The following is a 21,261-nucleotide window of genomic DNA, read 5'->3' on the forward strand; positions in this document are numbered from 1 at the left end:
TAAAATCTCTTGGGACCAAAGTCTTTTATTATGAAACGAATGCCGAGGAATCACACCATCCCAAATAGGATCGGTCGTCTCCTCATCTGCAGCGAAAGCCACCTAGAAGAGCCTTATCAAAATGCAAGCTTCAGACTTTTCTGCGTCTGCTTTTTGTTACTGCCAAGTCTCTTTTGAAGTATAAACAAACATCCTTGTCGTATCTCGAATAAAATATAGCTTATAATTTTCGTGGCATACCAAACCTTTAACTATCCATTCAAGGGTTATGTCATTGAAGTTGCACCCTCCTATTGGCTGGCTCGTTAAATAGTAAGATGTATTGACGTGTACTAGAGGAGTTTTATGGTGTTTCTGTTACTGTTCATAAAAAGTTCACTTCCCAATATTTTGCAGTCTCGTTGAACTGGCATTTTTGTACCACATTTCGATGCATAATCATGCACAGGAACATATAATACGAGCCGTTGGAGTAATGGAACTGTGAAACCTACAAAAGTACTATTTGCCGGTAGTGGTGTGATTTAAACGCATGATAGGGTTGCACTGACGTAAACCTGGAACCTTTGATGCGTTAGTGGCTCATACCTTTACAACGTCCACTAAGCTTTTTCTTTCACGGGAAACTACAACCTGCAATTAATTTTCGTCTCATTATTGTCTTATAATATGTTACATTGAATTACAGGGTGGGGTATTACTGAGAAAATTAGTAAATCCGAGTCAGAAATTATAGCTCTATCAATAATAACCGTAAGTGGCCAATAGAATTGCAATCATAAAACAAGACTTCGAAAACTTTTATTTCTGATATTACAAGCGGCTAAATGTCTAAAGATAATACTTTATTTCAAAACTTCTATCTACTTGTTACACTAAAGTGCGTATCTGAAGTTTGGATTTTCTTTATCTGTGAGATCTGCAAACTCGTAGTTCTCGATATGGCTCATGTCAACGGGTGGTAAGGAATCACGTTTCTTGTTCTCCAAGTAGTACAGAAGGTAAATAGCCATTAAACAACCAAGTGAAATGCTGGAGCAGATTACGATCGCTATTTTGGCACCTGCATAAACTGGCGCTTGCCTCTGGATGAATGTTTGTGGTCCTATCAAATTTCCCACACAATAACCAATCAAGAAGAAGGCGTTGACAGTGATCTTTTTGGTGTGGCCAGCCACTGATGATGAGACCTGTGACAAGATGCAGATGAATCCAACTGGACCTAAAAAGTTCAAGTAGTATCCAGCTAGCTTTCCAGTATTGGTAGGTGCAAAAGCTAATAGACACTGAGCCATGACAGATACCGCTGACATGACACATGCCATCAACATTCTTGATCTGATAAATTTCGTTATCCAAGCAAATAATACGCATCCAACAATCTCAACTGCACCAGAAGGCATTTGCATTAATAACGACTGACTAGTTGTATAGCCAAATTGTTCATTTAGTAAAATGGTTCCGAAACTAGTAATTCCACCATTCGGGATGTTTGAAGCTAACGCAAAAACAAAAAATAACCATGTACGGTGATCTGTCAATGCTTCGTAAAATTGACTCTTCTTGAATCTAGGATTTCCAAATCCTTGTTGGTTGGACCTGATCCTTTCAACAACCAAAACCTTTTCCTTATCCGAAAGATACCATGCTTTGGTTGGCGTGTCCGGGATATGCAACATAATCACAAATCCTAAAAAAATTGTCAACACCCCAGTTACAACAAACACCAATTTCCATGCAGGTAAACTATAAGTTGACTGGTTCTCATATAATCCATATGCAATGGCCAGTCCAATAATGGTTCCAATACCATTCGATGCAAACCACCATGAAGTTCTCAAAAATTGCTCTTCTTTCTTATACCATTGCGAAGTGATGATTCCAAATGCTGGAGTAACTGCCAGTTCAAGCATTCCTAAAATGGTTCTCAATACAATAAATCCAGCATATTGCGGAACGGAACATAACGCCAAGATCATACCCCACAACACAATGAAGCATCCCACAGTTTTGGCAACTGGGAACCTTTGGAGAAGCAATGATGCGGGAAATTCAAACACCAAGTATCCCAAGTAAAAGCATGTAGTAGTCCAACTGTACATATCTCCTACCATGTGCAACTCTGTACGTAACCCCAAGATCGAACTGTAACTAGTGGTGAGTTTATCCATAAACTGAAAACAATATAATAAGCACATGACTGGTAATAAAAATAGGTCTATTTTCCGCAACACTCTTTTATCCGTTTTTTCATCTAGCTCCACCACCTCCCCCTTGTGCTCTAAAGCAAACTTCATAGCTTGGTCCACATTGTTCGTCACCCTCACCTCTTTCCCATGTGGAGATACAAACGTGGTTAACACATGACCACTTTTGTCTTCTAAGTCGTCTCTTGTGAAAGAAACTATAGGCTCTATTTGTGATGCTGTTTCCCAATCCTTCTTCTCTGGCATTCTCTGATAAGTTCGACGAACTTAGGGCTTTTCGTTCCAACAGCGAAACGGGACGGTTAAATACACCCTGTCTTTTGAAAGAATTTGATAACTCACTCAGCCATTACGTCAATGGGAAATTGCAAACCTAATTTTCACTATTATAGAAAAGTGTGGCTCGTTGTATGATCCACAATCAGTTCGGTTACAAAACAGAAAACATGGCATAATGAATCAAGATGTGGCGTCATTAATAAAGTTTCGGTGCTATCAGGTCGATATAATTGCGTGCCGTAGGTCATCAAGAGTCCCCTCTGTTGACGTGCTGAACAATGAATGAGATTTTTTAACTGTTCAAACTCTTGACCTCCTTGTGAGGATAAGTTGCAATGGTTACCTAGCAATATAGAGCCACTCTCAAGATGTTATAGGCAGCGATAACCTACTCACAAATGTCCACATAATGCATTGGTGAGAACTGAAAAATTGCGCTATAATTTAGAATGTAGTCAATGTATTGTTATTTTGTTTTCTTGAACAAAAGTGCAGCATACCTTCCTCAGGTTGTGATTGCAATATTTTTTATCCCTTAACACAAAATACAACTTCATTATAGCCTTGGCTTGCTGATGAATGGGTTCTACTTCTCAGACTAAGACATTACTTGAAGGAAAAAGTTACGAGTGGTTATCTTGATGATATGATCACGAGAGGAATCGGTCGATTTACAAATAATACGCTAGATTGTACGCTCAACCTGAGTTGAAATTTCCAACAAACATAACTTATACTTCTCTATAGTGATTACACTAAAGTGCATATCTAAAGTTTGGGTTTTCTTTATCTGTGAGATCTGCAAACTCGTAGTTCTCGATATGGCTCATGTCAACGGGTGGTAAGGAATCACGTTTCTTGTTCTCCAAGTAGTACAGAAGGTAAATAAGCATCAAACATCCAAGTGCGACACTTCCACAAACGACAATAGCTATTTTGGCACCTGCGTAATCTGGTGCTTGATTTGCAATGAAAGTCTGCGGTCCTATTAAGTTTCCCACACAATAACCTATTAAAAAAATGGCGTTCACGGTGATCTTTTTGGTGTGGCCTGCCACTGATGATGAGACCTGCGACAAGATGCAAATAAATCCGACAGGGGCAAGTGTGTACAAGTAATAACCAGCTAGCTTCCCGTTATCTGTAGGTGCAAAAGCCAACAAGCACTGTGACATCACCACTACGGCTGAGATGACGCATGCCATCAACATCCTGGATCTTACAAATTTTGTTACCCATGCGAATAATACGCATCCAACAATCTCAACTGCTCCAGAAGGCATCTGCATCAATAATGACTGACTAGTTGTATAGCCAAATTGTTCATTTAGTAAAATGGTTCCGAAACTAGTTATTCCACCATTTGGTATATTGTTGGAAATGGAGAATAAGAAAAACAACCATGTACGGTAATCTTTCAATGCCTCGTAAAATTGATGTTTCTTGAATCTGGGGTTTCCAAATCCTTGTTGATTGGACCTGATCCTCTCAACAACCAAAACCTTTTCTTCTTCATTAAGGAACCATGCTTTGGTTGGCGTGTCCGGGATATGCAACATAATCACAAATCCTAAGAAAATTGTCAACACCCCAGTTACAACAAACACTAATTTCCACGCGGGTAAACTGTAATTCGACTGGTTCTCATATAATCCATATGCAATGGCCAGTCCAATAATGGTTCCAATACCATTCGATGCAAACCACCATGAAGTTCTCAAAAATTGCTCTTCTTTCTTATACCATTGCGAAGTGATGATTGCGAAAGCAGGGGTAACCGACAGCTCAAGCATTCCTAAAATAGTTCTCAAAGCAATGAATCCAGCGTATTGTGGAACTGAACACAACGCCAATATCATGCCCCATAACACGATAAAGCACCCAACAGTTTTAGCAACTGGGAACCGTTGAAGAAGTAACGATGCGGGAAACTCAAACACCAAGTAGCCCAAGTAGAAACATGTAGTAGTCCAACTGTACATATCCCCCACCATGTGCAACTCTGTACGTAACCCCAAGATCGAACTGTAACTCGTCGTAAGTTTATCCATAAACTGAAAGCAATATAACAAGCACATGACTGGTAGTAAGAAGAGGTCTATTTTCCGCAACACTCTTTTATCCGTTTTTTCATCTAGCTCCACCACCTCGCCCTTGTGCTCTAAAGCAAACTTCATAGCTTGGTCCACGTTATTCGTCACCGGCACCTCTTTCCCATGTGGAGATACAAACGTGGTTAACACATGACCACTTTTGTCTTCTAAGTCGTCTTTTGTAAAGGAGACTATAGGCACAACTTGGGAAGCCAGTCCCTGATCCTTCTTCTCTGTCATTATTTCGATTCGTCGATGTAGTGTATTTGCTCTGAAAGCTTCTCCAGGCGATTTCGATCAATTTAAGTGTTTCAAGAAGCAGTCCAGAAATCATCTGCCCCTCGTTGATTTATCACTTCGTTTGCACTATTGTTATCAGGTGGAGGTTGATTAGATAAATGTAAATTAACTAAAGATAACAATAAAATTAGCACACAAAAGGAATACAATAAAGAATTTGATTTAGAAGGCATTTTGTCTGAATCTAAATAATGTGGGGGCTCTTTATTTTGCCTGTCGGAGTCAAAAATAGTGTTGGTGGTACTTGAGTTGTATAGGCACCGTATTCGGCCCCCTTTCTGGTTTGTTATTCTTTGTGTATTGATTTATCATTTGCTAATATTTGATTAGGTAAACACGAATTGCCCACTACCTTAAGTATCAGATTATTAAAACCGGTCCACGGAGTCTAATGTACTGATAATTAACTCTAAATCAGCTATTGTAGCATGTTCGCTTTCATCTTTTAAAGTAACCGACTTTTATTTTCGTATCATAAATCAAAAAGAAACGCGTAAATCAATTACAACCATGCCGACTGACGCATTTGAGTCTGTAGACAAATTATATCACCTGATGCGCTCTTTATCAAACCTTGCAGGAATTTCGCTTTTTGGTGGACGTTCTCAAATTCTACTGTTGTTGCTGCTGATAATGATGTATTTTTTTTTTTTTTGTGTCGGCGCTTAGTTCCATATCAAGTAAATGATTCAATCCTTTGTATCTATGTCCCGAAATTTAGTACAACTATCTTATCATGACGTAGATAAGGACAACCACTCTTCATTAAGCCGAGTTAGCGTTATCTTTCCTTTGACGTTCTAGAAGTTCTTCTTTGATTTTGTTATATCAAACCAACCTCTTTTTTTTGGGGGGGGGGCATTTTGGTGTCAATCTTGATGATAAACAAATTGGCGTTTATTAATCCTCCCAAAGTGGCTGTCAGTTCAATGAAAGCACGAGGTATGTATATACAAATTGAGCGCTTGGTTTTTCAAAATCGAGACTAAGTTGATGGATGTTGGTACCTGTGCTCAGCATAAAATGGAATGTGAGGGTAGTGAAGAAATCCAGAATCGATATATTTCTTAAGATCTGTAGCGTGATTTGTGTATCGCGCACGACCTGTTGCAATACACTTTAGGTAACAACACAACAAAATATTATTTTACCCTTTTGAGTTGCAGTCGAATCTAAACCACCAATTCATATCGTTGAAGATATTTCAGTATAATCCTTTAAGATCTCACTAGCTAATTTTGTGGTATTCCAATTAGCTACCTTTGTTTGTTGGTTGAAATCAGTTCGTTCTCCCCAACACACACAGCCTCGCCAGATCCAGGACCATTCGGATTACACACGCAAGCATGTCTGGCTCATCTAGCTCCGCTATAATCTTTGGATGCTCAGTTGCAGTAATATCATCCGCTATTCAATCCTTTGGAGTTACTCTTCAGAGGAAATCACATTTGTTGAACTTGCAGATACCAGGGGATAATAATGCAACGGACGCGATGTTTCACCACAATACTCATCATCGACAACAGAGGTATAGACGCAATATGTGGTATCTTGGGTTTAGTCTATTTATCATTGCTAATGTGTTGGGATCAGCTATTCAAATCTCGACCCTCCCACTTATAATCTTGTCCCCCTTACAAAGTATTGGACTCATATTCAATTCGATATTCAGTTGTCTACTTCTACCTGGAGAGAATTTTACAACAAGTCTATGGTCAGGAACCGGGATAATAGCATTAGGAGCTTGTGTCATTGCGTATAATGGATCAACGAATAATACCACACCAAATGAACCCATGCCTGATATTAATGAAAATTTCAAACTTATTTTGACAAAGTTGTCAGACACTTCGTTTTTACTATGGTTCATTGGAACCTTTATCTTCATGGGGTCACTTTTGCTACTCAACTGTACCTACTTGAGAAAGAAAGCTCATGAATACCGTCAAAACTTTACTTTGAAAGACGGTCGGAACAACATACTTGTACTTAAGTTCAACAAAACCCAATTCTGGAAAGGAATAAACTATGGAATCATTAGTGGAACCTTGACAGCGCATACTTTTCTATTTGCAAAATCAATCATTAACGTAATTATGGAGACAATTTTGAAAGAAGGTTTTTCAGGAGTATTCAAAGTCAGCAACATTGTGCCATATTTCCTTTTAGCAACTATGCTCAGTATAATAGGCCTACAGCTTACAGCATTCAACCTAGGGTTGGCACAAATTTCCACTACTATATTGTATCCATTGTGCTTTTTGGTGTATAATTTAGTCAATTTGATCAACGACTTGAAATTCAACAGACTTTTGGCCGATCATAAAATGACGTATTCTCAGTTTGCTTGGATCGTATTAGGATTGATTGCTGTTTTATGTGGTGTGTTGGTTTTAAGCTGGGACAGTGCATTTCACAGCGCTGATGATATGAATGAGAGTGCGATACTGATAAATGAAATTGACAATTTGGCAACACCAGAATCATCCTTTGAGCAAACTAAGGATGACAATGCTACAGAGCTGACGGACTTAACAGAAAACTTGTCCGATATCAACTCTTTTCAAAATCAAAACTTGATAGACCTTGATGGTGGTGCAGATGAGGAGAATGAATTGGCAAATCTTTCAAATATGTCCAATTCGAGAGTGGCGCCTCAGCGAGAGCGGCTGCTTACTTATGAACAAAATCAATTATTACAGCAATTTGATTTATAGAAGTAATATAAACTTGACGCTTGAACAAAAGTGTGTCGCGTAAATCGTAGAATGATATCTTTAAAGAGCAAAAAAAAAAAAAATATTAAATCTGGACTTTTAATACCAGTCGTACTACTTTCTTGATTCGTCAAATTTACCCCCCTGAGACTACTTTGATCTTTCCAATAAGTACAAAAGGGAACTCATATGAATTTGTGCTAGGTTAATCTCAATCTCATTTTATCAATCATGAGCTCTGTTTCACAATACAAGAGAACCGAGGTCATTGGGCGAGGTAAGTTTGGAGTTGTGTACAAAGCGTACCATAAACAAACAAAACAACTATACGCCATCAAAGTACTCAATTTGGATACAGAAGAGGAAGATATCATAGATGTTCAGCAAGAAATACAGTTCCTAACGGAATTGAAAAACGTACCGAACATCACTCACTATTATGGTTCAATACTAAACGACACAAAGCTATGGATCGTGATGGATTATTGCGCAGGAGGTTCCCTCAGGACTCTTCTCAAACCTGATGTTATGGAAGAGAAGTATATTGGTGTGATTGTTAGGGAGTTACTACTGACTTTAAGTGCTGTGCACAAGTTGGGTGTTATACATCGAGATTTGAAAGCGGCCAATGTGTTGATTTCAAAAGAGGGCAATGTTCAACTATGCGACTTTGGTGTTGCAGCTAAAGTTGTATCAAATTCCTCAAAGCGTTTGACTATAGCAGGTACACCGTATTGGATGGCGCCAGAAGTCATCAAATCTGGTGAGGCGTACAATAGCAAAGCTGATATTTGGTCCTTGGGGATAACAGTATACGAAATTGCTACAGGAAATCCTCCATATTGCGACAAAGATGCATCTTGGGCGATGCAATTAATATCAAAAAGCACACCTCCTCGTCTTGAGGGAAGAGACTACTCCCCAGCGTTGAAAGAATGTGTTGCGTTATGTTTGGATGAAAACCCGGAAGAGAGACCTTCTGCTGATGAACTTCTTCGATGCAAACTTGTCAAAACTTACAAACATTATCCAACTAGTATCCTTAAGGAAGTCATTTCTAGGTACTTGTTGTGGAGAGATAGGAACTCGTCGCGAGATTCAGTGTTTATCAACTTGGAAAATGAACAAGAGGATACCGTGGACGAAGTTGTACAAAACAAACTCCCAGGGTACGAATACGTTGAAAGCAATAACGAACATCTTCAAGTCAAATGGGACTTTGACTCTTTGGAATCTAAAGAATACATTATGGAGAATGATATTGATGTGCACAATCTTGATTACAGCAAACAATTTGACACTGAAAAGGACCTCAACTCTTACTCGACTTTACCTACTTTGAAAGCAAACATGTCAACCATCGGAAACACACAATCTTCGACTACAAAATCAGTTGCAGATATACCGAAATCCTTACAAATGTTATTTGAAGACCCCGACGAAAACAAGAAGGAACAAACCATTTTACAACCACCAAGCCTACTCGGGTCGAGCGATAGAACCGAATCTCCAACCATTGAAATACCAGATATGGATGCGCTTTCAAATTATCCATCATCTGCATCGCTACTAAATAACAATCAAAGTGTACCGACTCTTACAAAGCCTCCAACCCTACATCACACACAGTCTGCTTCAGGAAACTTGGAATCGAGGTATAATCCAACGAGCACATCCCCGACTGATAGTCGATCACGAAAAAAGACCATTTCCAATACTTTAGCGGGTGGCGCATCATCAAATTTAGCCCCATCATCGGTTGGTGCTACGCCACACACTCCACCTTACTCGATGAATGCAAATGCCAGGACGCCATCGCCAAAGCCACCCTCTAGCACAAACACTTTAATCGCATCTGGTCTCAACTCCAAAAGTGGCTCTCCGTCAAAGATGAAAGCACTTCAAACAAATCATGATCCTCTTTTACAGCCCATCAATTTTAAATACGGCTCTAATGATAACCACACAGATGTAACTGCAGGAAGTTCTATACCACCCGGGCAAGCACCGCCTCCACTTCCGCATCAACATTCGATGCCAATCATTCCGCACTCCACTGCGGCAACCTCTGTTGCACCTATGAAACTGCGAAGGAATAAACCAGGCTTCATTCAAATGCCTACCCCGTCTAACAGTTTAAACGTTTTGTCAGCATTGACCAATGAAGCACATGAGGATGAGAACGTTAATCAGTTCGGTATAAATCCAGCACATGCAGCAAATATGCCCATCTCAATGACACCTGTGGCAGAGAAAGAGCCACTTCAATTCCCAGTAAAGAATGATGATGGCTCAGAAAAAGTATCTACTGGTGCAAAAGAAGGTGGTACGTCAACACCTACTATTAGGCCACATCAAAATAGTATTCTGGCACAAAAGAAACCACAGCATTCCCCTTCAAACTCCGGTACATTGTCAAATGGCCCTTCTAGTCAGCACCACATTCACCAAAGTGCCAGTGCAAACACGACAAAAGGAATTAATCACTCTCTGGGGAATTCTTCATCAACGGCAGCGTCGTCCACTACACCTTTCCCAACAATCCCACCTATCAAGAATGAATTTTTCGTTGACTCTACAACCCACAGAAGTATGCTTGTTAGTGAGTTAGACTCAATTATTAAGCTATTCAATCAAGGTTTGGATGCATTGGAAACACATTTGTAATGAAGATATAAGCGCATACATAGACATTATATAAGACATTTTTGAAACTGTTGTGGTGATCGAGATCACGAAAAAAAAAAATCAAAAATAAAGTAAATTCTCAATTACACTTTCGTCATCCTTCCATCGAAACCCATGCCAGCTAGAATTAGAAGAAGAATCACATCTCTGAGAAGGGATGAAATTGAGAAAGAGCAGGAAGAGCAGAGCCAGCAAATAATTCGTCCTTTCGAAAATGTACATGGATTCCCTGTATCATATGCTGCATCATCTCAATCGAGTTTTCTAAATCAACCACTCACAATCAAAGATACTGCAGTGCTTTACTTGTCGTTGATGAAGTCAAGGTCGAACTATTTGAAGCTATGTCCTATGTTCCAATTGTATTGGGTCAAGCAATCTAGCTATATTAAGAAATTGATGGAACAGGATAAGCCCATACCAGAGCATTTGAAAAAAGATGACGTATATGCTAATAGATCTTGCATCTTAAACAACGATGTAAACGCAAGAGATATTATGGTGAAGCTACTAGAATGTGGATTGAGTATGGGAGTACACTTTTTCGAGATAAGAGTGTTTATCGCCAAAGACGAGCGAAGCGACACGAAAGAGGAAAAAGAAAGGATGAAGCGAGAACGTGAAGAGAAGAAGGCTCAAAGAGAGCAGGAGAAACTAGAAAGAAAGATAAAGCGGGAGCAAGAGCTGAAAGAGCGGGAGGAGCGAAAGCTTCAGAAGGAGATTGAGAAAAGGGAGGAACAACTTAAACGAAAAGAAGAACAGGGCTCGACCTCATTGGGAATAAGTAGGAATATCAACGAGAATCAAGAGAAAGGGGAAGGTTCCAAAAATTTGGCTAAAAGTTCCAAGACAGGCCTGAAGGGCAAGAAGGATGCTAGCAATGTAAAGGAAGAGGCAAACTCCAAGCCCAAAGCACCAGTGCTGAACACGTCGTCGTCATCAAATACCAGCAATCACGGAGATCTACAATCACCAGATAATCAAAGAATGATTGCCAATCTCAACTACATAGGATCCAAAAACAAGGGATTGAATGATTTAATGAATGAGGTGGCGAGTGGACGCTCTACAACAAATCAAGTTCTGCTATTCCAAAAGTATATTCGTGAAGCAAAATTATTAGGACCTCCGCCACATAGTGACGAAGTAATCAATGAGCTTGTGTTGAAAATAGATAACGAAGTGATTGAAGAACTTCGATTAGCTGAGGAGGGTAATAACAAAGAAGCACTGCTGGGTCAGGATGGGAATTCTCAGGCGCCTGAACCGCAGAATGAAGATGTAACTCGTAAAAAAGTCAGTGGGAAAAACACCGCAAAGAGTCTGAATGGTCAAGGTCCACTGGATGGTCCTACATCAGATAAAGCCTATAGGGGCAATTTGGACATTGAAGGTCCTTCTCACCTGCGTTCTGGTATTTTCGTAAAGAGCGAACAAAACAACTCAGTAACCTACCTTGCCGATCCTGCCTCGTCGCAAATGGTGATTGATCTACTGGGCAAGAAAAAGAAAATGTTAAAGAAGGATATACCCAAAGATCAGAAATTGACAGCATTTCAAGAAAAGTATCTTTTCAATGCCACTGTCTTGTTTGAGTTTTTGGAGAACCCTAATGTTCGATTTCAGTTTCCAAAGTTTGCAATATGTGAAGTTATTGAGCCATCTACACAGTTTAATTCGGACAATGGTGATAATTCAGACAACAAAGACATTTTAGTAAGCTTTCTATGGATTCATAATCAAAAGGCTATGGATAATTATGAGGCCGAGTTGAAGCAATATGAATCCAAGATCAAAGAGCAAGAAGAATCAGATAGAAAGGCTAAATTAGAGGAGGAGGAGGAGGAGAAGAGTAAGATTGAGAGCGAAAATAAGGAAGAACTAGCAGAGAAGCTGGATGAAGAAAATTCCGCCACCATCAACAGTGCTGATATGACAGAAGAAAATTCAGAATCTAAAGAAGACGCTACTGTGGTGGTTACTAAACAAGAGGATGAAACGGACACTGTTCAAGAGCAGAACGTTGAAGAACAAGCTGCACCTGCCAAAAGAAGAGCACCTCCTCCTAGAAGAGGTAAAAAGAGGCGTAGAGGACATCCACCCAAAAAGTCCTCCGCTCCAAAGCCTTTGCTGCCACCAGAGGAACCTGTTTATTCATTCTCCAGTGTTTCGTTTACAATACATGGAATCCCCAACAAGTTTGTACCAATATTTGTCAACAGTTTGGATCCAGTTGACAAAGTGCGATCCAGAATGGAGCACATATTGGAGACAGGAAATCGAATCACTCCTTATCAGCTTTGGTACCAAGTTGATGGAAAGCTTGATGCTGATTTAGCTGAGAATGCTAGAGTTTCCTTGAAACAAGAGGAAAAGAAAATGACAGGAATTCCAACTATCCAGGAAAAAGTGGAGCCAAAGAAATATCCCAAAAAAAAGAAGCCTAAGGAGGTAGATCAGTCTGGTAACAAGCAAACTAGTGAAGCTAGCTCGATAGTAGTGAAAGCTGAACCTCTGGAGAACGCTACTGCCAGCCAAGAAGCTCGATCAAATGAAGCCCCTGTTGCAAATACAAACGTCACACAAGATAAGGTCGAGGTACATATGTGAACTACATGTTGACTCTGAGGTTTCTTTTTTTTTCTTTTTGTAGAATTGATAATTATATACATTTATACAAGATCCGCCACAAATAGCCCTTCTCACTTGGAAGGAAGAATCAAATTGAGTAAGCTTTCCAAACTTTCATCGTCAGCTTTGACTCTCTCCGATGAGTTAGCGAATGAAGAGCCAGACGTGGGATACCTCTCGTCAGCATCAGACCAATTACCAGTCTTGATACCCTCAGCAAATAATCTAATAGACCCATCTTCAGATATCTCGGCTTCGTTAACCTTGAAAGGCATGGTGAATTGTCTATAGTGCTTTCCTGGGAAATTCTTAGCATAATTTGTTTGCAAGGCAATCGACCGATCAATGACATTTGCGACAAAACCTCCGATTGCAGCCTCTTTGGTACCCACAATCCGACCAGTTGTGACAGTGTTATTTCTGATACCATTAGGTGTATTTTGAAGCCTTCCTCTTTGGTTATAGGAGAATCCTCCTGTACCTTGAATGTTGTAAGTGTCACCTCTCGATCTATCATGAACAGTGTTTTCCTTCTTTGAGACCTGTTGTGAATTCTTTAAAAAGTCTTTAACCAATGCTATAATTTCCGATTGTGGTGTGTTTGTGAGCAAGACCTTTGGATGGTTTGTTGCTATGTAGTTTCTAAAATTTTGGTACAATTTGGGATTATTGTTAAGAACCTTAATGACCGATTCTGTATTTGCTCTGGAATCCAAATTCAAGAGGTTGGTCAAACTTCCTTCTCTTGCGGATTTGCTACTTTTATTAGAAGGATGTGGGAATAATGGATTCTGAGGAGTGAAATGATTCTTTAATGGCATTCCCAACTCTTGAAACATCAACTGAGTATAGTGATGGCCAGAATTTTTTTCAACATCAGGCATACCTTTGTAATTGTCTACATCGTTGAATGAAATATGCGACTTGCCAATTTTAGAAGGTAATGCGGTTTTTAAACCGTAGTTGGATCTGTATGCACTAGAGGATGGTGTGAAAATTGTTTGATGTGTAGGTATATTTGATTGGCCCCTGATTTTCTTCAGATGCGGCTTCGCTACTTGAGCTAGCCTTGAGTTTCTCACCAAGTCAAAGAGTTCCCTGCTGGTTGACATTGATGAATATTTCTTGAACACGCTATGACCTGGATGTTCAGAAAAGAGCGACTTGAAAATTTTTTGAGATTTTTCACTGGCTGTTTTTGGCTGCTACCATGCATATACTGTTTTATTTTACGTTCTACAAATAAATCTAATGAATGCTGCTACAAACAGCACTAGAAAGCATACGATAGGGTAATGCCTAGCTTGTTCACCTCGGGAGCATTTGTCGTTGGATTCCAAGATACTCTAGCACCAGTGCTGACTAAGAAATCTCTCAACCGACCTTCCCACAACAACCTGACACTACTATCCTTTAAGCTTGTGGACACTTTTAAAACACTCGAAAAATCACTCTCATTCACCAAGTTCTGAAAAGCCGTGGTTACAGCTCCACTTCCGTTGTGATGTGGCGTATTGACCGCAGTCTTGTGATACAGAGGCTCAACACTGTCGTGATCTCTTATATGTGGTTCGAAATGTGTTCTATTGCGCAGATTGTATGACCCTCTTCGTATCCTCCGGGTACCATCTTGATTCAATTTATGGATTGGCTCCTCATCTTCAACATTTACAATTGCAGGTTGGGGTGACTTTTTCTTCCTTGCGTAGCTATACAACTCAAACCCAAGTGATAAGTTGCTAGCATAAGAGAAGAAATTGAAGTCATATTTTGAGCAGAATGTTGAGGCAACCGAGGTTTTCACTGTGTATGTCAGGGATACGTGGCCCAAAATTGGATTCACTGCCAATGTCATTGTTAGCGGTTTCCCTGTTGAAGTGGACCTTGTTGAGTACCTCAACGCAGAAGAGAGGCCAGGACTCATTGTTCTTGCTGCAAACCATAATTCTGTTCCTAGTGATACCACCGAATTTTCAAACTTGGGGACTAGTTGTGGATTGATGGTTTTTGATATCGTCGTGCCCCAATTGTATAAACACCTCATCCCAATCAATGACTCATTTGTTGAATAAATAATTTCCCTCAGGTACTTTGCGGTGTTATTTTGCAAGTACACAATAACAGTTCCATTTTTCTCCAACTGAGGATGACTTACACATTTGATTAAAAGTTGTGTATTCTCGCTAATTCGTTTGATAATCATTGCTTCCAATGATGAACCTGGAAAGTACATGCGTCCATATAGTAGTAGTGACTTCTTGTTAGAGTGGTTGTTGGTTTTTGTTCTCTCGTGCTTCTGATTCATTGTGGGTTCTATTATCCTGAATCCTGCAATTGCATCTTGTAAAGATATATCTTTTGTACCCATTGTATTACTCAATGCCTTCAGCGAGTACAAATAAGCCAAAGATCCATTAATCTGATGAAAATTTGATAGCGTAAAGGATGAAGCCAGGTAATCAGAAGACTTTGATGAAGAGTCCAATTTCAACCCATTGGGTATGGGAAAGTTGAGTATAGCTTCCGAGGTTGCATTTATATTGGAGAAAATGTTATCCTCGTTCCAATTGGTAGTCTTGTAGAAACATTTCTGAAGGTACTCCATATATGTGTACATTTTAGTGACCTTTGGTCTTTGCTCTTTGATGTTATGGTTTGGTAAAAATATTTTGTAGATCTGCGATTGATATGTCGCAAGCTGTGCAAATACGACACATTCTTTTATGACTCCAAAAAAAAAAAGAAATTTGAAAATTAATTCTTCATAATTATTTCCCCAACTTTCTCATCGACCAAAAGATTTATAAAGAGTTGACATGCCAGAGCAACGCAGAGAAGCATTTATCAAAAGAGATACCAATGAAACTAAGATACAGATTGCCATAAGTTTGGATGGAGGGCTAGTTAGTATACCTCAGTCTATTCTTCCGAGAAAAGAGGTAAAAGAAGATCATGCTGCTCAATCTACAGGAGGTCAGCAAATCAATATTCAAACTGGTATTGGGTTCCTCGATCACATGTTACATGCCTTGGCCAAGCATTCTGGATGGTCGCTACTTATCGAGTGTATTGGAGACTTGCATATAGATGACCATCACACTAGTGAGGATGTTGGTATTGCGCTAGGACTTGCATTTAACAAGGCCTTGGGAGCAATCAAAGGTGTGAAAAGATTTGGTCATGGATATGCACCCCTTGATGAGGCTTTGAGTAGGGCAGTTGTTGATTTATCTAACAGGCCGTACGCAGTAGTTGACTTGGGTTTGAAAAGAGAAAAGATTGGTGACTTGTCCACGGAAATGATCCCTCACGTTTTGGAAAGTTTTGCACAACTGGCCTCTATCACCATGCATGTGGACTGTTTGAGAGGATTTAATGATCACCACAGAGCCGAAAGTGCATTTAAAGCATTAGCAATTGCTATAAAGGAAGCAATTTCCAAAACAGGTAAAGATGACGTACCAAGTACCAAGGGTGTTTTGTCGTAGTTTAGTTTTTGTTTGCAGTGTAGAGCAGCCATGAATACATATTTATTTGATAGACCTTTACTCTTAGGAAAAAGCCGCACTCTTTTCTCCGATGACATAAAATGAAAAATTGAGTACGGTTATATTCCAAAACTCCCTTCTCATTAGCAATGTACTGTCAATTTCAAATACGAAGACACTTTTCAAAGTTTGTGTCGCTACATAAGACCAGAGAGGTAAAGCCCATTTATCGTCCTCATCACGCAAATCCCAAAAATGAAACTCGATCATTTGAAAAGAATTTACCAGCTTCCAAGAAGGAATTGAAACCTTGGGAAGCAGAAGGGATCAGTAAAGACAGATTCTTCAAACGCAAGTATGGACACATGTCTGATGAAAGGCGAAAAGCTTTACAAGAGAAAGTTGCAAGGCAAAGGAGGTATAGGGAGATGAAGAAGGCACATGAGATGCAAAAGATGGGAACAACGGAGCGATTCCAAAGATCACGAGAAGAGATTAATTACGAAGGGCAAAGTGCGAAGGAGATTATGGAAAGTGGTGGTGGTGGTGGTAGTGGCGGTATGAGCACGTTTTTTGAATTTGTTTACGGTACACATCCTATAAAGTCTGTATTACAAGCTCGCAAGAGACCAATTTTAGGTCTATACACATTCAACGCAGAAGATGACAATGGGGTTATTAAGCAAGCTAAAAAGGAGTACGGCATAAAGGTGCAGCATGTAAGAGACAAGAATGCATTAAATATCTTGTCCAAGAATGGGGTGCATAACGGTTTAGTTTTAAAAACTAAAGCTTTGGATGTTCCTTATATTAAAAGCTGTGGTCATGCAGAGAATAGCAATTACACAATCACGATTGAGGATGAAGATGGAATAGATTTAGAAAAGGAAAAATCGGTTTTAAGAAAAAGAGAAGAGAACTTTGATGAGGACGAGGAGCAGCTTTTCCCGTTGGCTTTATTTTTAGATGAGATCACTGATCCCCAAAATATGGGCTCTATTTTGAGAACGGCCTATTTCTTTGGTGTTGATTTTATTGTCATTCCAGATCACAGTAGTGCGAAATTGGGACCAGTGGCCAACAAGGCTTCCTCCGGCGCCTTAGATTTAATTGATATTTACCAAACGGATAGAAGTTTGAAGTTTATTGACTCTGTGCGTGAAAATGGATGGAATGTCATCAGTACAAGTGCAAAACCCGATGAATCAAATCTTGATGAGTTAAAAGACAAAAACTACAAGGTTGAAATGAGCTTGAAGGACAAGTTTATTAAACTAGGCGATTTAAAGACTGTTTTGAAACGAACTCCAGTAATGTTGGTTATTGGTAGTGAGGGAAAGGGAGTGAGGACTAATATGAAGTTGCGTAGCGATTATCTTGTTGGTGTCGAAAAGTATAGAGAAAACGATGACATAGTGGATTCGTTAAATGTTGGAGTTGCCACTGGTGTAATAGTTCAAAGTTGTTTGTGAGCTATGAAGACTAGGCCAAAGTTGTACATAGATTAATACTTTACCTTTGTATATACTAGATTAGCATATGGCTGGTTGAAATACGGTAAACACGAAATTATAGGATCTAGTTTCTTTCATCGGTTGTGATAAAGTTCTTCTAAATTGTGAGTCAATATGCAAGATTTTGGACCGTGGATGATTCTCAACCACACTTTCCTTCCCCCCCCCACTCCCCAACTTTTTTTTTCTTATTATTATTCCGCGAACGTGCACAAAACTATCAACGTTTGGGTCTTCAACACACACCACCGATGACGGCAACCTCAGTCGTTCTGTATCTGAAATGTCAAACTTAACTATGTATTACAAGCGTATGTTAATACAGACCTTGGTGCATTACTTTCTTTTGTCCTGGTTTGCTAAATGTACCAATGTTGTCAATAATAAGCAGAGCGGAGTTTACAGGATTTAAGAAATCTCACCTGCATTAAACTCTTGTTTGTTTTTTTTTTGGGTAAAATAATTAAACAATTTAAAATCTAGCGTGAAAATCCGCTTAATCTTCATAAGACAATGTAAGAAGTTAAAATTTGGAAACCACTATACCCTCTTTCGACAAACAAAATAATATAAAGTTACTACCGAATCCCACAGCTTGAAGTATTTTGCTACCTTTGCAACAAATCAATCCACGTTTCATTCGTTCTTCTGTTCCCATGGTTAATTGTCATTTGGTTATACTTGTGCACGGGTATGTTTTAATATTATCACATGCAACGAGTATATTTTTTTAAAATACTCGTTTCCATCACTTTCCAGTTACTAACTTTGCACATGTAGTGTTTGGGGAAACTCATCACACTTGGCTTATATCGAGAAACAGTTAATTGAGAATATTACCCCCACAAATGGAGAGAGGTTATTGGTTTACAAAACCGGTTCGCATTCGGGTTATCTCACTTATGATGGTATTGATGTCAATGGGAAAAGAATTACCGATGAGATATTAGAACAAACGAGACAAGTTACTGAAAATGGAGATGTAGTGACTAAGCTCTCCATCATTGGCTACTCTTTGGGTGGGTTGATATCCAGATACGCCATTGGTATCTTACACAAACAAGGCTTTTTCGACAAGATCGAACCAGTCAACTTTATCACCTTTTGCACCCCTCATGTTGGCGTGCTGAAACCACATACCCAAAATTTATCAGTACGGTTGTACAACAATATTGCCCCTCATTTCTTGGCCATCACGGGCTCTCAGTTTTTCCTCAAGGACAAAGTTGGTGAATTCAGTAAGCCATTGTTGGTATGGATGGCAGATCCAAAGTCAACTTTTTACCTGGCTTTGAAAATGTTTAAATATAAAGCATTGTATGCCAATGTGGTCAATGATAAACGTTGTTGCTGGTTTACTTCGTCGATATCCTTGACTGATCCTGTCAATTCAATGTATAACAAACTACCTCAAAACATCACCGCTGAGTATATTAAAGGTTATGAACCTAATGTTATTGATGCTTCTAAGCCATTTTACTTTGAACAAAAGTCAAAAGAGCAAACTTTTGATACATCTTCGCGCCGTGGATTCTTTTGGAAAACTTTAAATTGGTGCAAATTGCTTGGAACCATTGTGCTTTATGTTCCAATTATGGGGATATCATTCATTGTATCTTCAATCTACCAACGTGTTCAGACTCTGAATAGAATTCGTCATTTCCACAACGAAAAATCAAACAATTTATCTCACTTGTATGAGTACGACGAAAACACGTCATTGTTGACTGACTTGTCAAACAAGTTGGAAGATGAGCAGGATACCATTGTTGAAGATATGTATGGGGCTATGAATTGGAAAGTGTCACATTCCTCGTCGAATTTCCCACCAATTACATTGGATGATTCACAAAAGTTTATTGTTGAGAAATTAAACACTTTGGGATGGCGGAAGTTCCCTATAATTTTGAGACATACCACCTCGACTCATGCGGGTGCTATTGTTAGACATGCTGATCCAAATTTTGATGAAGGGAAAGTCATTGTTCGTCATTTTATTGAAAATGTTTTCAAAGTAGAATAGAGATGTACATGGAATTGCTATACTTTGTTCTTCTATTGCTTATGATGTATATGTCTCTTGGAGTCAATCATTATGGTCCTGTTCCTTTGTGCAGCTACGTTGGTTGGCTTTCGTTTGATTCCATTCGTGTTTTTATGATTTGCCTCTATTTGTGCACTTTATTTTTTTTTTTTTTACAACACTTTAAACACCTAAGCTACAACTCATGGTCTCAACAAGTAAAACAATTGCAGTGTTTCGTACAACGATGAGGGCCATCTTTGGCCGTCGCAAAAAGGATGCTAACCACACACCACTGACTTCGTCTTCTTCTTCCACAATGGGGCCAGCTACAACTTCAAATATCACCACTGATCGTTTCACAAGTTTGCAACCAAATTGCGAACTGAAAACAACCAATTGTGAAATAGATCATGAAGCTGCTAAAACATACGCCAAATCTGTCGTACGTCTGAAATGCCAATTTAATCAGTCCACCACTCAAGAAGGAGAGAATGGAGAAGGTAGATGTACAACATCAGCAACAACTGAGGTTTCAAATGGTTATACGAGAAGTATAAGTATTACAAGTACTTTGCTTGATGTGATGGCTTTTGGAACAGACTCTGATAGTACTCCATTGTTTACAAGTCAAATGGAGTTGACATTGAATGCATTATGGACCGAATACGTTCTCATTTATTCAAGATTGGGATATGGATTGTCGATATTGGCACAACTACTTGATGAAGTAACCCCCTACATAAACTTCTTTCAAGTCATTGGTGATAATCAAGGATTAGTTATTCATTTCAGAGACGCCAAATATCAATATTGGTTCTTACAATTAATCAGTCGAGTATTTGGAATTCAACTTGTATTAACATCCCCAGAATGGTTCTATACATTGAGCAATTATGAGATTATCAATGCATTTAAAGAGTACAATTTGCAATTGATAAAGTATAGAAAACTGTATCTGATTAATATCCAAAGACAGGTTATTCTGGTGTATGGGATTCCGCTGTTTATACCAAAGAAGTTGTTAATTGATGAATTTTGGAAATTTGGTGAATTGATATCGTTTAGTTTTGCTCCTACGGGACCATTGACTCGATTCCATGTCATTAAGTTGCAATATTCGAAAAAAGATGACAGGCCCAACATCTCAAAAGAAATTAAAAAGGTTGTGTCCAATTTAAAGTTCAAAGTTGTATTGAAAGTTAGAATAAAGAGCTCTAGAAAAGCGTGATTGAATTTGCATCCTTTTTATACTTTTTCTTGCTATAAAATACAATAATTAAAATAATATACACATAGAAAACCTTCTCTTCTTCTCAAC

At 39.0% G+C, this 21,261-nt stretch overlaps 10 protein-coding genes across 10 annotated transcripts; 7 read left to right on the forward strand and 3 right to left on the reverse strand. All coding sequences in view use genetic code 12, as the record gives it.

The window, feature by feature from the left end:
• Positions 1-875: 875 nt before the first annotated feature.
• On the reverse strand, positions 876-2,453 carry I9W82_004992 (allantoate permease family MFS transporter; the record flags this gene model as incomplete). Its single annotated transcript, XM_067694122.1, has 1 exon — positions 876-2,453. The coding sequence occupies one exon, from the start codon at positions 2,451-2,453 to the stop codon at positions 876-878; it is 1,578 nt and encodes a 525-aa protein (XP_067546475.1).
• A 788-nt stretch (positions 2,454-3,241) lies between these two features.
• Positions 3,242-4,819, reverse strand: I9W82_004993 (allantoate permease family MFS transporter; the record flags this gene model as incomplete). The annotated part of the gene is made up of 1 exon (XM_067694123.1): positions 3,242-4,819. One exon carries the CDS (start codon positions 4,817-4,819, stop codon positions 3,242-3,244), a length of 1,578 nt encoding a protein of 525 aa, XP_067546476.1.
• Positions 4,820-6,225: 1,406 nt separating this feature from the next.
• I9W82_004994 (uncharacterized protein) lies at positions 6,226-7,596 on the forward strand (the record flags this gene model as incomplete). Its single annotated transcript, XM_067694124.1, has 1 exon — positions 6,226-7,596. The coding sequence occupies one exon, from the start codon at positions 6,226-6,228 to the stop codon at positions 7,594-7,596; it is 1,371 nt and encodes a 456-aa protein (XP_067546477.1).
• A 231-nt stretch (positions 7,597-7,827) lies between these two features.
• Positions 7,828-10,263, forward strand: KIC1 (putative serine/threonine protein kinase; the record flags this gene model as incomplete). The annotated part of the gene is made up of 1 exon (XM_067694125.1): positions 7,828-10,263. The coding sequence occupies one exon, from the start codon at positions 7,828-7,830 to the stop codon at positions 10,261-10,263; it is 2,436 nt and encodes an 811-aa protein (XP_067546478.1).
• Positions 10,264-10,398: 135 nt separating this feature from the next.
• Positions 10,399-12,894, forward strand: I9W82_004996 (uncharacterized protein; the record flags this gene model as incomplete). The annotated part of the gene is made up of 1 exon (XM_067694126.1): positions 10,399-12,894. One exon carries the CDS (start codon positions 10,399-10,401, stop codon positions 12,892-12,894), a length of 2,496 nt encoding a protein of 831 aa, XP_067546479.1.
• A 92-nt stretch (positions 12,895-12,986) lies between these two features.
• On the reverse strand, positions 12,987-15,532 carry MDM10 (Mdm10p; the record flags this gene model as incomplete). The annotated part of the gene is made up of 2 exons (XM_067694127.1): positions 12,987-14,049; positions 14,202-15,532. The coding sequence occupies 2 exons, from the start codon at positions 15,530-15,532 to the stop codon at positions 12,987-12,989; spliced, it is 2,394 nt and encodes a 797-aa protein (XP_067546480.1).
• Positions 15,533-15,731: 199 nt separating this feature from the next.
• On the forward strand, positions 15,732-16,403 carry HIS3 (imidazoleglycerol-phosphate dehydratase; the record flags this gene model as incomplete). Its single annotated transcript, XM_067694128.1, has 1 exon — positions 15,732-16,403. One exon carries the CDS (start codon positions 15,732-15,734, stop codon positions 16,401-16,403), a length of 672 nt encoding a protein of 223 aa, XP_067546481.1.
• Positions 16,404-16,552: 149 nt separating this feature from the next.
• On the forward strand, positions 16,553-17,875 carry I9W82_004999 (uncharacterized protein; the record flags this gene model as incomplete). Its single annotated transcript, XM_067694129.1, has 1 exon — positions 16,553-17,875. The coding sequence occupies one exon, from the start codon at positions 16,553-16,555 to the stop codon at positions 17,873-17,875; it is 1,323 nt and encodes a 440-aa protein (XP_067546482.1).
• A 698-nt stretch (positions 17,876-18,573) lies between these two features.
• Positions 18,574-19,940, forward strand: I9W82_005000 (uncharacterized protein; the record flags this gene model as incomplete). Its single annotated transcript, XM_067694133.1, has 2 exons — positions 18,574-18,608; positions 18,698-19,940. 2 exons carry the CDS (start codon positions 18,574-18,576, stop codon positions 19,938-19,940), a joined length of 1,278 nt encoding a protein of 425 aa, XP_067546483.1.
• Positions 19,941-20,145: 205 nt separating this feature from the next.
• Positions 20,146-21,171, forward strand: I9W82_005001 (uncharacterized protein; the record flags this gene model as incomplete). Its single annotated transcript, XM_067694134.1, has 1 exon — positions 20,146-21,171. One exon carries the CDS (start codon positions 20,146-20,148, stop codon positions 21,169-21,171), a length of 1,026 nt encoding a protein of 341 aa, XP_067546484.1.
• Between the last annotated feature and the right edge of the window lie 90 nt (positions 21,172-21,261).

This window comes from Candida metapsilosis (assembly GCF_017655625.1).
Source record: "Candida metapsilosis strain BP57 chromosome Unknown scaffold7, whole genome shotgun sequence".
NCBI classification, from domain to species: domain Eukaryota; kingdom Fungi; phylum Ascomycota; class Pichiomycetes; order Serinales; family Debaryomycetaceae; genus Lodderomyces; species Lodderomyces metapsilosis.